General features: G+C 38.5%; 1 protein-coding gene across 6 annotated transcripts in view; it reads right to left on the bottom strand.

Annotated features, from left to right (window-relative positions):
• ate1 (arginyltransferase 1) overlaps nt 1-20,046 on the bottom strand; it is an 87,781-nt gene that overhangs the window by 14,690 nt on the left and 53,045 nt on the right. For all 6 annotated transcript variants that reach the window (XM_077217467.1, XM_077217469.1, XM_077217470.1 and 3 more), the window contains exon 10: nt 19,748-19,847. In XM_077217467.1, the coding sequence (XP_077073582.1) occupies nt 19,748-19,847 (100 nt within the window). The remainder of the gene's footprint in view (nt 1-19,747; nt 19,848-20,046) is intronic.

Genomic DNA, 20,046 nt, shown 5'->3' with positions numbered 1-20,046 from the left:
GGGGTGGCGATATGTTCGATGGGTAGTGAGGGAAAGGTTTTCACACTCGTGTTCATCACTCTGTCATCAACAGACTATACGGAGAGCCCTAAAGACTGAGGTGACTTATTCAGAGCAGTCCGATGACAAGCAAGCATGGGTCACTGACCAATGAAGGAGTATTTGTTTGCTTTCGAGCCTGCAGACAGACGTGTACACGTGTACAATACATAGGAACATTCTAGATGGAAACATAATGAAAAACAGGATTTTTCTTTCTCTTTTGAAATAAATGAAAAACCGAAAGGGCTGTGCAGGTATGCGGGGGTTTGTCAATCGCAATTAATCGGTCTTAAGCATAGAAAATTCTTTAAGGTACAGTAGCAAAAAGGGTCAAAGAGCAGGTGGATAATGGTCATGCAAAGCTAAATCACAACTGTTCTTGTGCAAGAAACCTTGAATAACATTACAATAGACTTCAGAGGGAAAGGTATAAAATGCAACAAAAGTGTAGAATAAGATGACCACTTTAATGTGAAAGATGTGCTACAGATCTTTGGATATGCTTAAGTGAAATGTCAAATCCACAGCCATTAAATGTGCAGCTTGTGATCATGCTCTGACAGGGAATCTTGGCTGCTGGTACATGCAAGAGCCTGTAAAGAGATTTTGCAAAGATGCAACGTCCATTTTTAGGGGAAACCAGGAAGTAACCAGAACAAACAGATGATAAATTCAACAAGTCAAGCTAAAATCAAGAAAAAACGTTCAAAAAGTGTCTTAACTTTTTTTATTACACGGGTCTGTCTTACACTTGATTCTGATCGGTCAATCTGGTCATCCAGTGGTATGTTATTCCGGTTTATTCTGCAATAACAACCAGCTGGATGTACATTATTCCTTACATGAAGCCAGATAAAGGGGCATTCGGCAACTATTTCAGCTTAATAAAACTGTTTAGAAATCATTTGTATGGTTTAATAACCTATTCTGGTGAGAATGGTGACTTTCCCCGCTCCCCCGAGCGTTCCCAGGCGGAAAACCAACCTTGCAACATGGGGACTAACGTGCCGGTCAATTGGAAATCTGAAGTCTCGTGAGAAGCGAGAACAAGCGAGAAACACGAACTGCTTTACGGCAATTCGACATAAACACACACGCCGCCCTCAATGTGTTTGATGGCCGGCTCCGATAATAATAAATGCACAATAAATGCACTCGATGTCAGAGTGTATTTAAGGCTATTAGTCTTCCCTGGTGAATTGTTCTAAGATCTAAAACATAATGAATTCAGATCTAGGAATTATTAATCTATTTTACCTGTAATAAAATCTGCAAAACCGTACAACAGAATAGTAGGAGCAACTTCACAGTAGCAGTTCAGAATGGCACTGCATGCTTATTTTCTGCTAGATGACTAAAGTTGGTTAGCACTATGGATGGTAGTAAAATTCTTCTTAAAAAACATTTAAACTGTTCCAAATGTGTGTTTTTAATGCATCTTGTATACATTTACAGTATATTTGACAACTTCATTAAATGAATCACCTCATAAGAGTCATGTTGTTCATTAATCAGGCTACACTGTTTGAGTGCAGCCAGTGAAGACAATGGAAATACGTAATGATACATGCGATACCTCATCATAATTCAGACTGCAAGCTTACATCTCTGGAAAAATGTTTCTTTTACCATGGCGCGGTAAGGAAACACTGTAGTTAGCACATACTTACAGAAGCCTGTGATCTCGGGGGAGTCAGAACGGTTCATGCAGAAGACACTTGGATAAAGGTTGTCAAAGAGTTAAGACGAGAGAGAGACTGAGAGATGGAGTCTGGCTGGTCATTATCTCTGAGTCTGTTTCACTTCCCTGACGGCTCTGTTGGCCATGAGTCTCGAGGCTGAGCTCACCGCTGCACCAAAGGCCTTCTCTCCTCATAGCCTGTCCCCAAATCACTCTCAAAGATTCAGTGTTTGCACGCAAGTGCTGCCTCCAAAGATGGCCAGTTTAAAAGACACACCAAAATGTAAGCATTACTTTGCTTTTCAAATCAACAAAGGGATATTTCAAACATTAACATGTCTCAAGTTCCAGTTCCTTGATGGTAAAGTAATTTTGAGGAAGAATAAATGGACAATGTTTGTAAAATTCTTTGTGCATTTTTGCATTTAATGCATCTAGTTAGATATATCTCTTAAACTAATAGTTCACAAAGGCAAACAATTTTGTCACGAGATTGCACATTTCGATGCAATTACAATGAATGAGAACTGGAGCATTCAAACTTCAAAAAGGACATAAAAGAAGTAATGCATAAATAGTTCAAATGACTCACGGAGAACTAGGGCGGATGTAGTCATGCGGACTACTTTTATGATGTTTTTGCATTCTGTTTGAGGCTTGTAAACTACAGTCCCCATTAATTCTGCAGAATATAATCTACCACTCTAAGGTTTGGTCTCTTTTTTAGTCTCTTATGCTCACCAAGATTGCATTTATTGGAGCAAAAATAAAGCAGAAACAGCTAAATTGTGAAATATTATTATTCAAAATAACTTTCTTATTTTAATATATTTATGTAAAAAGTTATTATATAAAAGTGCATTTACTGTACACAGATGACAGAAAATAAATCATTTGCTCATTATCATGACAACACCACTAATGCTTTAATTGCATTTTTTTTAATTAAGATATTCTGTCCACATCTGCGGAACAATGCAGATGTTCCATAAACCACTAAACGTCTAGAAAATCAAGATTTGGTTTCCAAATCTATTGTAAATCAATTCTTGTTATCTCCTGGTAAACTGATCTAGCTGACGCCTGTATCTAAAATGATAGCAGAGGGTATCATGGGATGCTGAAGACTAAAAAACAACTAAAAAAGCCAAACGAGCAAAAATTAACCACGTGGAACATATTTTTTTCCCTATTGCATCCATAAATCTGTCAGTTCCGCTAGCTCAGCAAAGTGCTATCAGAGGATGTGATAGCACAGGCTGAAGGCCAGGTAAGAAAAAAAAATGGCAAGAAACAACATGCTCTCTGTCCCAATCTTTCCAGCTGATCCAAAGCCACTTTTGTCTTCTGCTGAGGCAGGATGTGCTTAAGAGTCTGAGGGTACGAGCTCTGATCCAACATCAGTTCATAAGCACAGTGAAGTGAACGGTGACTGCTAAAAGGACAAATTGAAACCAATTTAATCCGTGTGTTTTTGTCTGCATTTCTCACTCCTGTGTTTGTTTAAAAGAATAGCATGATGAACACAGCGCCATCCGTCTTCAAGTCCTCCTGCCAACCTGCTTTCACACGACAATGAAGGTAATGTTGACAGACGGCCCACACTCGCTAAGGCTCATTGACATCACCATAGTGAGGAATACAGAGGATAAAGAAAAGAAAACAAGAACTGTTTGAGAAGCACCTTTCGTCATGTTGTATGAATAGCCGTTTAAAAAAAATACACAATAATAAATCAGAGATGAAATCAGAAAGTTCCAACAACATGTGGCAATGACAAATGCAACGTCATGGAAGACTGGATTAGATAAAAACAATCCAACATGGAGAAGAAACATGGACATGCAGGTATGTTTTGGTTTAATTTAAGGATGCACAATGTATATTTGTGACTGGGGCTTGCGTTTTCCCACAACAAATATACTTTTTTTAATTGTAAATTATAATGTTTTGATCATGATTGTATAATGTTTCTCTAATCGATCATATATAATTATCACTGTATTGTATTCTACTGTGAAGTTCTAGTTACTCAAGAGATACTACTATAAATTTGAATTTAATTCCTGAATTGAATATGAATTGAGAAAGAAAACCAGATGCAGAATTGCAATTAGAATTAAAATAACATAAAATCAATTTAATTATACTGCAATAAAGTGTTTAACTTGTAAATGAACATCTGTCAAGACAAATTTTGAATGCTGGCTTGATAAAGCATAGCTTGAAAGTATTGAAAAATCCCTTAAACCAACCCAAAAGTAAAAAGTATGGATTTAAAATATGGCCACCAAACATTATAATAGTTAATCGACTACTGATGTAGTCCATATCTGTGCATTCTGAGGTTAATCTACCATAAAAGGATGAATGCTCAAAATATATTATATAAAGTGAAAACACTAACTGTAATATAATGTCCGTTTTGCGTCTTCTATGAGAGGGTCTCGAGGCGGAAAAACTAATTTCTACTAACTCTAAAAACTCCACCCCACCGACTGGGGCACGCCGCAGGGTCCATACCTGAGATTTATTAGAAAAGCAATTAATCAGGGGCATAAATCCTCAACACTGCTGGCTAGGAATCTCTGTGAAAGACAACACCTCAACTCTCGCTGTGGGGAGTGAAGACGTCTACACAAGCTGATCTGGGGAGAGCACTCTTTACCTTAAAGTCTGCCATGACCTTCAGAAAACAAATATGTTTACAGATCTTAAAAGTCATTACAAATACTTTAATGTAATCCACTTTTACTGCTTTTTTTATGAATCTAGATTCTAAGAACTTCTTGTAGCAAAATAAATGTTATGCTTGAAGATCTCAAAGTTTAAATTGAAGAACAGACAAAGCAGCCCTGCCAAATAGCCGTTCTTTTGTACACCACCGCTCAAAAGTTTGGAATGTTTAAACCTTTTTGGAAAAAGTCTCTTGTGCTCACTAAGGCTGTGTTCACTTTATAAAAAGTACAGTTGAAACAGTAATATATTTTAAAGTCTAATTTATTCCTGTGAATTTTCAGCATCATTACTCCAGTCTTCAGTGTCACATGATCCTCCTGAAATCAATCGGATATGCTGATTTGCTGCTGTTCTTTATATAAATTGGTGTTTGCCGTCACAGGAATAAGTTGCATTTTAAAATGTATTCAAAAAAGACATAAAAAACATTTAACGAATCTTAATTAATTAATTTAAACTTTTGTCCAGTAGTGTAAATCTGTCAAAAGACGTAGTTAAACCCACAAGTCAAATCCAGATCCAATCACAAACTGGGTCCTTAAGGCCATTGTGGGCCACGGAGGGAACCAAACCCTCCCACTGCGAATCGAGGGGGTCTAAATAGAGGCGGGATGTCGGCTTTCGCCATTCACTAGGATTTCATGCACATCTGGGGTCTATTTCCTCTGTTGAGGTCCATTTCATTTTTTTTCTCCAGAAGTATTCATAGGCACCTACAGGCTGAAAAGACACAATGAGAGAAACTAGATACAGTATTTTTCTGAAGAAAATCTGAGTGGCGTTAGACCATGCAAGAGTCACAGGCACAATGTTAGGGTGTCTGAACAAACCCCTAACCCACAGAATGTGCAATTGTAACAGTAGTACACACAGTAAAAAAATAAATAATAATAAGTGTATGCACTGCAGTCATGAATTCCAACTGCAACCTGTCTAAACATTTACCATGCTGGTCACAGTCCCTCCTGCTCTATAGTCCCGAACAATGCCTGGCCTATCCCTTCTGACATAATGGCAAACACACACAGGAACAAGGACAGGTCTGTGCATTGACAGACACAAGTGCACACTTGCTTTCACCCTCTGGTGTCTTATCTTGGCTTTTAGATACACGCAAAGAGCAAACACAGTTGCCATGTTGTGCCTATTGTTTAAATTGGAGGTTACACACAGTTGATAAGTACATCTGAAATAGAGTCAGAAATTGCTAAGGTGGCGGAAATGAAATCAGGTGTTAAACCCTACGAGAAAGCAAGCTTGTTGTTTTGCATTACTGCCAAGGGGTCGATAGAGTACCTTTCAAATGACTGTGCAATTAACCCATATCTTACTATTCAGGCAGCTTCCATAAACATGTCAGAAGTTTGCGCTAATGCCCACTACAGTGCCTCTTGCAGTAACATTTAGAAAGCTATACACACTTGACTGTTTCAGACATTTTTGAACTGCATGCATGAAATTTAGCTAGCTAGAAATGTTTGCGCAGGGAATAGACTTTGGTCAGGCTAGCGCATATTACATTTTTTGACAGGAATGAAAACGAGGCTGTGCGTTCAATTGATTGTTTAGCAACAAACAGATTGTTCAGCTGACGAAACATCTTTCCAAAAAAACTGTCAGTAGACAAAAATTCCATTAAACAGATTTAAAAGTTCACCTCCAGAAAACACATTTAAGCTTAAAAATTCATAAAAGTTGTTCATTCGAAAAATAATTTTATTTTACGCAATAATTTAACAGCAAGTGGAAAAACCTATTGTTTTTTTGTGGAGGGAACCAGGGTGATGCTACAGTAACTTCTGGGTTGGCCTACAAAAATAAGCCATCAACGCAAAAGGTTTTTAAAATCTAGCTAGCACTAAAAAAGGGGCTGCCCTGGATAGGGATGGGTATCGAATGGTTTTAAATCTCTTTTTTGTGAGCGCACTTCGGATGTGTGTGCAGTCGTCTTGCGCTTGAATGGATCCGTGCAGCTCTTAAAGTCACAGCAGCCTAATATTCCTGCTGCCGTCTCTATAATAAAAGTTATCAAACAACAAAAAACTAAATACCCTCATTCTTGACTGAATAACTTTTGTAACTGTATTTGTAATGTAAATTTTATTTACAAAGTGCAGTGTTATTTTAAATTTGATTAGTTTCTCAACCTGAATAACTGAAAACCTTAAAACACTTATTTAAATCTTATCTTTATTCAGGTGTATTTATTTGTTGCGATTGCTAATTTTTTATTTGTTCTTTTTTAATTACTGAGCGTTTACTTGTCTTTAATGTCTTGAAATTTATTTTAGTTAGGCTAGTTGTTTTTGCTATGGTATTTTCAAACCATAGTGTTTTTAGCCTATTGAATTTAGTTCATGACATTCAGCTACAATTAAATGTTTTCAAATAAGACTTGTGAATTATATCTAAGGTTGTTATTTTTTTTACCTTATTGGAATCGGAATTAGTAATCGATAAGAATCGGAATCGATAAGCAGAATTGGAACGGTTAAAATTCAAACGATACTTACCACTATTTTTTTATAAGTTTAATGGAACCGTAATCAGAACTGGAATCGTTATGCGGAACCGGAAAATTTCTTATGATTCCCAACCCTAGTACTGGACTAAGATGAAGGTCAGTTAGTCAGCTAGTGCATATCCTGTATATATATATATATATATATATATAGCGATATATATATATATATATATAGCACACCTCTCCTCAATAGGCCGCACGATTTGACGCCTCACTCAGGGTTCTGTGATGTCAGCATGTATTTATTATAACATAGTAACACATAGTTACTACAGAGTTATTATAGAGTTCTTTCTTTATATATATATATATATATATATAAAGAAAACCCTTTTATTTTTTCCACAAACTGACCCTCTATTAACTCTGTGTTAATCTCTGCCTCATCTCAACTTTCTCTGGCATTCACTAACGCTGCACAGATGGCAAGACCGCCCTGTAAGAGCTGACATCAGGGCAGACGCCGCTGAATGACACGTGTAAACATGCACTCACACAAACAGCGGTCGACAAGGCTTTTGTAAATGGGCAGAGGAGAGGTGCTCTCTGACAGACATGTGTAAATAAAGAATCCCTCCTCTCTTTGCATACTAAACTATGGCATGCATACAGAGAGTACCATACACACGGGTCGACAGTCCTCAGGAGAGCATCGAACCACATTCAAAATTCAGATATTTACACAATCCTGCAGTTTAAACACACAAAGTTGGGCGAGTCGTTTCGCCTCACTCGACACATTACCAAGGGACAGAATTCAAATAAATACATCGTCCCGACTGCTGACTAATGCCTCCACAGACATACACACACACAAATACACGCTCACTCGTAGTGCCTGGCCAAGCTGTGTATGAGGGATTCGTGGATGACAGCTTAATGATGGGAAAATGTTTTTACAGGATCACGTTTCGGAGGGCAGTGTTTTACAGGCGCAGTCTCCCGGGCCTCATTTTATCTCTCTATCTCTCCTGGCGTTTATTGGTGGGGTTGGCTTAAGCGCTGTGGTCTCACAGCCTTAACACTCACCTTCCTTAAGTGCCTTTCACTCCAGACATCTTTGATCCGGCTTACTAGACGCACGCCCCAAAATAAAGCTGGTATGGAAATTAGCCTACATTTGAGCCACGTTTTTACCTACAACAACAACTGCAATACAGTTTACGATCTGACAGGAATTTGATAGTAAAAACATAGCAAATGTTGCATATTGTACAAACAAGCTATTATAATACAAAAATTCTCCAACAGAATAAATAACAGATTTTAATATTTTCAGAAGAAAATGTGTTTGCGCAAAACTCAAAAAGTTTGGGGCCGTTAAGTTTTTTTAAATAAGTTTCGGTAACACTTTAGTTTAGGGCCCAAATCTCACTATTAACTTGTTGCTTATTAGCATAATATTACTAGGGAATTGGCTGTTTATTATGACTTATAAATCACATATTAATGCTTTATTATGCATGGCCATATTCTACATCTCTTGATCCGACCCAATACCTAAACTTAACAACTATCTTACTATTAATAAGCAGTAATTATGGGTTAATTGAGGCAAACGAAAGGCTACTTTTATTTGATCAAAAATAAGTTAGAGTATAAGTTACACTTCAGTCTTCAGTGTCACTATTGTAACACTTCATTGTAATATGCTGTAATATGCTGTTTTTTCAGGATTCTTTGATGAAAAGAAAGTTCAGAAGCAAAGCATTTATTTGAAATACATATATTTTGCAATGTTATAAATGTCTTTACTGTCACTTTCGGTCCATTTAATGCATCCTTGCCGAATAAAAGTAGTAATTTGTTAAAAATCTTACTGAAACCAAACTTGTGAACGGCAATGTGATGATAACAGTAATATGATTTATAAAAAACATGTCATGTGCAAAACACAAGAATCCCATGTTTCATTTCAATACTCGTACAGGAAAAAATAGCCCATTCGTTTTGTTAGCTCTTTGTTCCACGCTCTATATATCAAAGTGTGCTATATGTTATAAAGACTGGAGGCCCTGTCACCTCAGACAAAGTGGCTGAATCCAAGGCTCTGAAAATAAACCACGGGTGAGTTAATGGCAAGGCAAACACAGTGCGCTGGCAGCTGGGCCACTCTGGCTATTTTCACCCTGACATCAGATCTAAACTCTCATTTTCCAGCCCTGTGACCTTCACACCTCCCTCACCGAACCCTCTTCCCCCGCCATCTATCGTTTCTCTCTTTCACTGCCGAGACTAAATCGTCTGACCCGACCTCTCAACTCTGACCCCGGAGGTCTGTCGTCATGTCAACGCTTCTGATGGGGGGGGGGGGGGGGGGGTTGCGCTGAAGCAGGGCCTCAATGTAAACACATAAAACACGTCGCCTCTATTACAACACTGTGTCAACGTGCTAAACGAATGGACATCATGAATGTGGGTTATTTATTATTTAGGGATGCACAATATGCATTCGATTAAGCTCGTCGCAGATATCTGAGAAAACACAATCATTGTGCACTTTAAATTTCAGATTGCCATTCAAATAAGTTAATTTAAGCAAATGCAATGTGCATTTTAATGCGTTTCCGGTGCAGAAGCGCATTATGTGAACCCTCACATGTCTCATCGACCCACATCACAGACCCACAAACCACACAAAGAGCAGCTACTGCTAAATGTATGCCACACTCCAGCCAAAGCATAAACGAGGCTTATTGTGCGCTAAAAACCCAACGCACCCTTGTTTTATATTACTATAAAATAATATTCAGGTTGGCTTGGGTCTTAAAAAAACAGTCAAAGTGGACTAAGACCAAAAAGAGGAATATATTAAGCACTTGTAAATATTTTAGTAACTAAAATAACATGAATCATGTCATTCTACCCTTGTGCAATATTTGTTTACAAAACCTTAAGGGAAAATCAAACATCCATCCGATGCGAACTTCTTAAGAGTTATTAAGGTCTTTTTACACTGTAATGGACATGAAGAAAAAAATTGACTCATTAAATAACAAGTTACTGTATGGCAATGAATTGTCAAAACTTTTACAAGAGTTTGAAAAAACTAAGACTAAAAAAGACTAGACTAGTTGACCTTCAAGACTCATACGCAGTCTGATAAGGCCAATCGTGGCAGTGAAAAGTTTTAAAAAATTGCTATACACTACCATTGATGTCGGAATGATCTTTAAATGTTTGTTGTCACCAAAACTGCATTTATCTGATCAAAAATACAGTAAAAACAGTAATATTGTGAAATATTACTACAATTTAAAATAACTATTTTCTATTTTAACATTTTAAAAATGTAATTTATTCCTGTGATCAAAGCTGAAATTTTTAAACACAATCACTAGAAACGTTTAAAAACAGATCAGCTAGAGAATAGAGTAGTGCACGCCACAAAGATCAACACAGACAGAAAGAGTTTGCTAGATGAGCGAGTATTTTTGTACTAATTGGAACAAGACCCTCGTGCTGGCTACAACTGATGTCAAAACTTACAGCGTACAGAAGGGAGAGAAAAGAGAAGAAACAAACCCCAATTCAAACAAACTTTTCCCCTCATACGCCTCACTGTTGGTGGTCTCAGTTGAACCAAATCAAAAAGCAACTTCTGTCAGGTTGGCAGCCAACAGTGGACTTGGAGAAGGCTGAAAATCAGGCGAAGAGGGAGGGCGCTGGACTCATAAGCATTACTGAAGAAGTGAGAGGTAAAAAAAGAAGCTTGAGGAGGTTTAGTGCTGCAGGGCACGACTTTGCTTTTTAAACGGTAATAGAGCGAAGAAGGGAATAGAGTTCATGAACAGCCATTTTAAAGACATATTGAGCAAGTCTTAGAGGAATTTTTCACCCAAAAATGAAAACTGAGTGCTTCTACCTTTTGGAGCTGTTTAATAATCTCCATGGGTTTTGGGGTGAACTGTCCAAGCTAAATGTACAAAAAAGGAGCTAGTACATTGGCGGTTTACGATAGATCATGTATTTTGACATTTCAGTCCTACGCTAACAAGATCACACTTGCAGAAGCCTGAAGAAATGATTTCGGATGGGCAGTGAGACCCTGACGCGGGCATCTTTCTGTCTTTTCCCTGTCCTGACATGCACCACAATCACAAATCCAATCTCAACAGCACGTAACGAAAGCGTTGACCACATTTAAACGCCTAACTGACAGTTCCACAGCGCCGTGGCTTATTAATGAAAGAAAAACAAGTGAAAGAGATTACGCTGCAGAGCAGAGCACGCTTCAAAGGCGCTTTGAAGAGGAGAAAAAAGGAGAAAGGAAAGAACATGCCAAACTAAATGTGTGGTAATTGTTTATCTTTCTCTCAGACCACTTTCTTTCATTTCAAGCCCTCATTTCCTATCGTTTCATTTAGCGCTTCATGATGGTGTGGTTTATGAGACGGGCACAGAGACGGTAAAGAAAGGAGAGAGTTGAAGAGAGTTTACATGCATGATGAAAGTTGAAATGGGTTGGGTTCTGCAAGCATACAGAAAAAACACTTCAGCTGAAGAAAAAGTGGATCATACTAGGACTGTCTCTCGAAACCTAGACCGCATTTTTCCTAGAGCATTCAAACAAAAATGCTGTAAGCAGCTCACCAAGTCTAAGTTTTTTGTCTTTTGCTTCTTTTGAGATATCTCTGACAACATGCCCTGAACTGTAGTTTGGTTTTGAGTTTATTTAATTCAATGGCTTGACAAAAATACACACAAACATGTGACCATGTGTGTACAAGCAAAGCAAACACGTACAACACACTCCACTAGAGGTGACGAGAGCGAGAGCAAGAAACAGAGCACTTGTTCTCACCTGCCTCTGCATTCTTGGGGATTTATACGAAAGCAGAGAGAGCGAGATACAGATACACGTACAGCATAGAGTTCTCAACGGGCCGGGTTGGCCTGACAAACCCGACGGGACCCGCGGGTTCGGGTCGAAAATATAAGCAAATGACTCGGGTCGGACCTCGGGCTTAATCTTTTCTGCTCAGTGAAAAAAAAAACATTTATTAATCATCGCTGCTGTTCACCGTAAAGAAAGTCTGGCTGCTGCGTGCAACGTGCATCGCGGGGGCAGACCTGACGCCGCTGCGTGCACGCCTTTAGCCTGGAGAAGAAGATAGAGTTGGTGCAAACTAAACTTGCCGCAGGTGATCACCATCGCTACTACAGGAGTGGGAAAATCAGAGGTCTGGAAAGTGTTTGGAGTGGTGCTGGATTCTGATGGTAATTCTACAGGTTATGTGCAATGCTCAAAATGCAAGGTGCTGATGAAATATGACAGCAAAAAAACGGTCGTCCAGAAGATTTTTATTTGAGGCATATTTAGTAGCCTATATAGCCTATTTATATATTTAAAGTTTGTTTCAGTTGTTTGTAGGCTATTGTTAAAAGATTTGAACATTAAAGGTTGATTTGAATTCCCGTCTGCTGGTCATGATAATACGTGTATGAGAAAAAAAGGGGAAAAAAAGAAAATCGGCGTCGGGCCGCGGGCCGGGTTCGGGCAGATAATTCATGTTGATGTGTCGGGTTGCATCGGGTCCGGGCTTTAAAAGCCACGGGCCGGGTCGGGTCGGGTTGTAATTTTCAGGCCCGTTGAGAACTCTAGTACAGCAAACAGGATGAGGACTCTATATTACAGATGTAGTGATGAGATGAGAAGGGCAACGACTCAAACACCACATGCTCAATCTCCTGGGTTCCCACTCCTTTTGATCACTCAGTTTACATGACTTCTAGATAGACTAAAATAAAGATGGACAGAAGAATGGTTGTATTCACTAGACCATTCTCAATAAAATATTTTAGCGCTGAGAATAACTAGAAAATCTGTGCCGAAATGTTCATAACTTCATATTAGAATTTACAAGAATTTTCAAGATCTGGAAATCACAACTTTTTTATGACGGTGGGTACCCTGATTCTCAAAAGTAATGTGTCTCTTTTCAATGGAAAGAGTTGTAAAAGTGTGTCATGTGGTTTAGCATGCTGAAAACACTCGACTTTGCATAAGCAGGTACAAAACTGTACCTTGACACCACTACAACTACACTATCCTCTGAATTCTCTTATGGTCACGTGCTCACTTCAACTCAAAAGGAAAACTAGAACAGATACTTGGGAACATTCTTGGTCCTAAAATACAAAGAAAACAACAATAAATAAAATGTTGTGCAACATCACAAACATCACCCCACGCAAAGCAGGGGAACGGGAGGCACCGACTAAAGTCAATCAATTTAAAAAAAATAAGTGTTTCTAAGAATCAAGGCTAAATATAACACTGGAAAACATGAACAGATGTTGTCTTTTCTGGTTTAGCATGTTACAAATACAGCTACAGCGCATTATTTGTAGCATGCTAAACCAGAATAGACTACATCTGTTCATGTTTTCCAGTGTTATAATTAGCTTTGATTCTTAGAAACATTTTGTTTTTTAAATTGATTGACTTTTGTAATAAACTTTTGTTGACTTTATAATGCATTCATCAGGTTAATGGATGATAATTAACTCATTAAATGTTGTCAGCTCTTGGCCCAGTCCGATTCGGTACATTTATCCCAGATGAAAGATTACAGCGCAATCCCCCTTGACTACACTAGAGGGACTTTTACTGAAGTCCATACATACCTGCCAAACATGGGTCCTTTCTTAGGGCCTGGTGTCTTCCAATCATGCAAAATCTAATCAAATGAAACATTTATTGAAACATAAACAGAAATTCGTATGCATGCTTAATTGTGGCACATTTGCGTCAAGGTTGGCTTGAGCACAGTGCAAGCATTATCCATTTCACCCACTGAAAAATCCTCAGGTTTCCTACATTGACTTTGCGGCAAGCGGCTCTTAAGACGAATGAAAAGCCTCTCCAGATGACCGCCAGCCCGCACACAAACATACAAAGACGACCCCAATACAGAGTTCTCAGACGCTTGTTTCCTTTGGCCTGGATGTGGAATTCACAGGAAGCTTTGAGAAACACCTGGTGGATGGAGAGGGAGGCAGGTGAAGGGAGGGTGGAGAGGGGAAGCTTCTCTCGCCAGAACCCCACAGACCTGCTCATTCCACCCCATTAGACACATTCAGAAGCCTGAAAGCTCGGGCACAGTCGAGGGCCAAGCAGCCATCAGAGGATCAGACACAGAATGGACCCGGCAGGGCCAGGAAGTCACGTCTCGAACTGGACGGCGGTCTGGCTTGACTGCAGAAGAGAAATGGAGCTGGCACTGGGTACCGCCTCCCGAAAGGACTCCAACCACTGCCTTTGTGGCCAGTGAAGTTTAAACGGAGGCCAGTTAAAGTTCTTGGCATTGTGTCTGGTTGTTTTTGTTTACAGTCTTGCATTTCCTTCTTCCAAAACAACTAAATAATATATTCTGTATGATAAAAGTACTCATACCATAACCTAACATGAAAAGTACATTCCTGTTCGAAAGTTTGAGGTCAGTAAGATGTTTTTAAATAAATTAAAGACAACTATTTCAACTTAATAAAACCGTTTAGAAATCATTTGGATGGTTTAATAACCTGTCCGAGATTTGCGAACTGCTTTACGGCAATTCGACATTAACACACACGCCATATGATACTGTGTATGATGTATTACCCACCTTGGCAGACACAGCTCCACACGATAAAGTTGTCTGGCTCCGATAATAACAAATGCACATGAGCAGCGGTAGAAAGGGGGAGGAGGGGCCGCAAGTGAGTTTTTTTACAACAGTGTTGTGAAATATACGCCTCACCGCTGTAGGGGGAGATCGTTGAGACAATATGCGACAACAAAAGTGAAAATCAGCGAAGAAATGGCTAGAGTTGCCAAGTTACAAAGTAATAACATTTGTAATAATAACACTTGTGTATTATTTGTAAGTGTATTATTTGTAATACACTTGTTATTACACAAGTAGTAACAGTGTAATAACAAGTGAAAAGTGACAGCAAAAAAAAATTTCACCATGTAATTCTAAAAAAAAAATCTTTCCAAAAAACAAACAAAAAACATGTAATCTTTTTCAATTGTAAATGATGACAATGTAGAAATGCTACGTGCATGAAGTGTTTCATGCCTAACGCTCACAAATCTGCCTGTCACTGTATCACTTAACCAACAATTATACACATCAACGTTCAAAACAAAAGCATCGACTCCAGCACATATGTAAACGCTGCATTGAGAGATCTGCATCAGCACACAGTTGGTTTGCTTTCCCAGTAGACACAGCGAGGGGTACACAGTATTCCCCGCCTGAAAAGAAGGAAGCTGCTCTAATGGGAAGGATTTGAGCTCTAAGCATGGCAAAGCATGAGAGCTCAGAGGCTTTGACGAAACGCAGCGGGTGCTGTGCTCTTAGCAGAGGTGCAGGGGGTCATTCTGAATCAACACACTGAGATGAATTTCAAGACGACATTCCAGGACGGCCACAATAATACCATATGCCTTTGTGTTAAAGGAATACGGAACATTCTGGCATCTTTTACTCACCCTCATGTCTTTCCAAATCTTTCCGCAAGACACAAAAAAGAGAACATTTTAACATGCTCTTTTGCAACAACAGTTAATGGTGGCTGGGACTTTTTAGCTTTGAAAAGGATGCAAAAACATCATAAAAGCATCTTGAAAGCAGTTTATACAACTCTTCTGAAGTCATACAATCACTCTATGATTGAGAAATAGACCAAACATTTAAGACATTGAAAACTCATCACTGAAAACACATTCATTAGAGTTTTTGAGAGAAGATTTGAGTGAACAAATCACTCTTTTGAATCTTATAAATTAATCGTTTCATTGTTTATTCAACTAATCATTTTTCGAATCGGATTGATTTGTTAGTCAAGTTTAACTCGATTCAATGATCCGGTCACAACTCATTAGCTACGTTTATATGCACCCAAATAATCTGCTTATAATCGGATTTATGGCTCAATAAGACTGATCGAAACTTCATTCAAATCCATTGAGGTGTTTACATGGAATCAGACTATTTTCTCGTTCAGATTAAAAAATACCTGAAGTTTTGTTAGGAATACATGTAATGCACACGCAAACGAATATGTGAATTTGATTGCAACGTTTAGAGTTCATTTAAACAGATTGGATTCATTCTTATTGACAAAAATGATATATACATATTACATATATGTCTGTGTGTGTGTGTATACATATATACACACACACGCACACATACATATATAAATAAAATAATATATAAGCACACATATTATGTAAACAAAAACTTATGTTAGATGCGATTAATCATGATTAATCGATTTGACAGCACTAATTTAAACTTATCTATTGAGGATGATTATCTGTGTATTTTTGGTCGTCACCTTTGTTTTTACACAAAGCTAACGTACGAGTTCAGATTATACTTTTATGATGCTTTTGTGTCCTTTTTGAACCTTCAGAAGAAGCTTCAGTCCTCCTTTATTGTAAATTGCATGGAAAAGTGCAATAAGCTCCGCCTTCAGAAAGAAAGCAAGCCATTTGGATTTGGAACTACATGAGTTTTCATTTTTATGTGAACTATTCCTTTATTAAGCGATTTGAAAAGTGTGTTCTGGATGTAGGTGAGAAACAGACAACCTTCTAACCCCAGACTAATCTCTCAGAGCACAATGGCAGGAGGTGAATGAGAGGGGTGAGTGGCACTCATCCTCTGATGTGAGAGTTGTGCTGGGAGAGAGCGAGAGCCGGGCTCCAACCGAGATCTATTCACTATTCCACACGCACAGCTCTGCAGAAACCGGCTCCACTGAGAGAGTCCAACAAAGACAGAAACGGAGAGAAAGACAGATGCACAAACAACTTCCAGGACTACAGATACAGCCTGAGGTTGAGCGTTGCAGTAGACTAACACTGCAGTGCGGAGAAATACAGTGAATTAAGGCACACAGAGGCTTTACACTCACTGCCGCATTGCAGAAATGCCCAAAAGTTTGAAATAGGGAAATCATGTCATGGTTTCTAATAGAATAGAGTGCTTATAGATTTGTTTTGTAGGAAAACAAAAAATCTCAAATAACGAGTACTGATCTGTGATAAATAATAATGGCTCATTCTACAAAATAGGTGCCTTTTATAAATACATATAAATATTTGATTTTAAATTAACTATTACATATAAAAAGTCAATGAAATTATCAGTCTTTCTAAAAATGAACTCTTCATGGACAAGTTGAACACTTTTTCCTCCATGTTATGCATTATCTTTTTCATAATGGGGATTGAGGCTGTGGATCTCCAAAAAAGGACCACAAAAGAGATCCATATGACTATATTCTGAACACATAGAATTCAAATATGCTACATCAAAAAATGTCATGCCAGGTTTGACAGTGACATCAAACTTTGTGCTGCGTCTCTTGAGGAGCCATATTTGACTTCAACACGAGCAAGAATGAGATTTCAAAGCAACGGGTGAGTAAATGATGATAGAATAATAATTTTTCCAATTCCTGTCTACCTCTCCGATAACACTATCAGGTGACACCGTGAACTACAGTAGCTCTGACCTCTTCCTCAACTGCTAATAGCTTCTACAGCTGCAAACTGTATGTTCCCTCTTCCTCGCCTTCAGCTCTGGGCCAGTCTGTCACTTTTATTTACATTCTTTTCCTCTCTCACAATCTCCGCCTATCGTATATGAATCAGCTGTTCGGTTGCCCAGCATCTCCCTCGTCTCAGTCGAACGACGGCCAACGCGCTTTACGTTCAGCCACACCTGTGCAAGCACTTACACAGAGTTCCCGCTGGACCGCTTTACAGTCCTGTGGCCTAGCTTGAACACAGCTCCAAGTCCCTTGTTCGCAAAAAGATGCTGAAAACTAACTACAAGCCAAGTGCGAGGCTGTGGAACACGTCGCAGGAACAGCTAACGGTGTCAGAAACTCAATAAGCTACACAAAAGAGCCAAATCTGAAGCAAACCTCAACATTTTCCATGGTCTGTCCGCACCAAGAGGCTTAAGGGCTGAAAAGCAGGCATGCGATTTTGATATTGAGATTGTGCTGAAGAATTCTGCAGGTCAGTCTGACACTGGGTTCACTGCATGTCAAATATATTAGCTTTCCACAATTCAGAGTAGTTTTAAAATAATCCAAGTGTTCCAGCAGAATTTAAGAACATTAAGAACAGTTGTTATACAACTTGAGGTTGGCAATGTTAAAATTATGTAATAATAAATAAATAAAAAGCTTAAAAAAAAATCCCATTGTAAGTGAACTTAAAAGTCGTCATGAAACTTAAGTCACAAAGGCTTTTCTTCCCTATTATGACATATATCCAAGTGAAACAGCTTCTGGAATGAGAAAAATGTAGGGGTGGGGCTTGATTTCGTCCTTTCCGAAATGAATTAGATCGTAGGAAGTTGGGCGTTGCTAACTAAATGGAGGCAGATCTGAATGCTAGTTTGCAGTCAGTAACTGCACTCATTTTTGATTTGAGATTACAAGTGCACATGAATTTAAAAATAAAATAATAATGTACAAGGAGAAATCATTTATAACAAACACTGCAAAATTCTGTAAAAATTCGATTTGTGAATTTTGATTTCATGGTGACCTTAAGAAATGGATGGATGGATGGATGGATGGATGGATGGATATATTAGCAGCACCAGTGGTACTTAAAATATAATTAACACCAATTGCTACAGATAATAATTTCCACTTTACCCCATTTTGTAAAACAAATGATAAAACATATTTACAGTGTTTCAAATATGCTAGATGAATTAATTGCATGCCTCAAATATGCCAATTGGCAATGCCAATTGAGTTGCAGGTGTCTCAAACCCAAGTGAACAAGATAAACTGATGAGTAACACCTTTTGAATGGCATTCTAAGACATGCATGGCTATATAAATACAGAGAGGCTTCAAATACACACCAAATGAGAAAAAAAGAGGAGAAAGAAAGGTAAGGCGTTTTCGATGGCATTTCCTCACTCCTCCCCATTGTTGTTATTGTTAAATAAAATGAAAACCAAAAAGTGGAAACTAATTAAAGCATAAATAAAATATTAATATTAGATGAAAAAGTACTAAAATTGTTCAAATGAAAACGGAAAATACAAAAATAAAAGCTCATTCAAAATATTAAAAAAATACTATAATAGTCATCAAATTAAAATAACATCGATCTTCCTATATCTACTGTACCATCTGACAGGAAGCGGGGAAGAGATATTTCCTGTGGCGGAGGCATTGCGATCGCTCCAGGGCGAGTCTTTGGGGAGTAGTAATGAGAGAAACAGGCCGAGCGGAGAGGTGTGATGCTGGCGGACGATAGAGGATTAACACTTTTAACAGGTGTCTACTTCAGCACCAAAACAGAAAGCCACCCTGGCGATTATACAACCACTGTGGCCTGCCTCGTCTTAAAAGTGTGATGGAGAATATACACGCATATAAAATATTTAAGAAAGTGTACGGTTACTACTTGTTTTTGATGCATCTTGTTTTAAGATTCAGCAAAGTGCAATCAAGGGAAAAAGTTTAAAGTAGAAAACTTATCTAAAACTGATCCTGCATTAGAATTGTACCAGAGGATTTATGCAACCAGTTTAGGTAGATGCACATGTTAGAGGTGCATTATGCTGCCACCCGCCCATCTGGTGTTTTTCTTCATTGCAAAAATGTATGACATCTCAGTACATCAGCGCTTATTCCAGCAAGGTTAGACGATACTAACCAGAGCAAACAGAAGATGAACAGAAATGAAGGTTGATGACATTGATGAGGTTGAGACGTACCTTGTAGCGCATCTTGGGACACGAGTGTACGTAGAAACCCAGATAGTAGTAGGCGAGTTTGGGCGACTGCTGCTGCAACTGCCTGGTGAAGCCAATCTCCCTGCAGAGAGAACGAGAGCACAAATCATATTTTACAGGCATATGGTTTATGCTACAAAACAGGCAACAATGTTTTCCGGTTAGTTTGATATAAGGAGCACTGTTGTCCATGTCATGAGTCAACATGGTGCTCAAAAGAAAGAGAAAGTAATGCTGTTTTAATGCTACAAATATCCACTGTTCAATTATCAATTGTTTAC

Source organism: Siphateles boraxobius, unplaced genomic scaffold (genome assembly GCF_051911475.1).
Source record: "Siphateles boraxobius isolate OS27281-9 unplaced genomic scaffold, OSU_SipBor_1 73, whole genome shotgun sequence".
NCBI lineage: Eukaryota > Metazoa > Chordata > Actinopteri > Cypriniformes > Leuciscidae > Siphateles > Siphateles boraxobius.
This window is presented reverse-complemented; position numbering and strand designations above follow the sequence as displayed.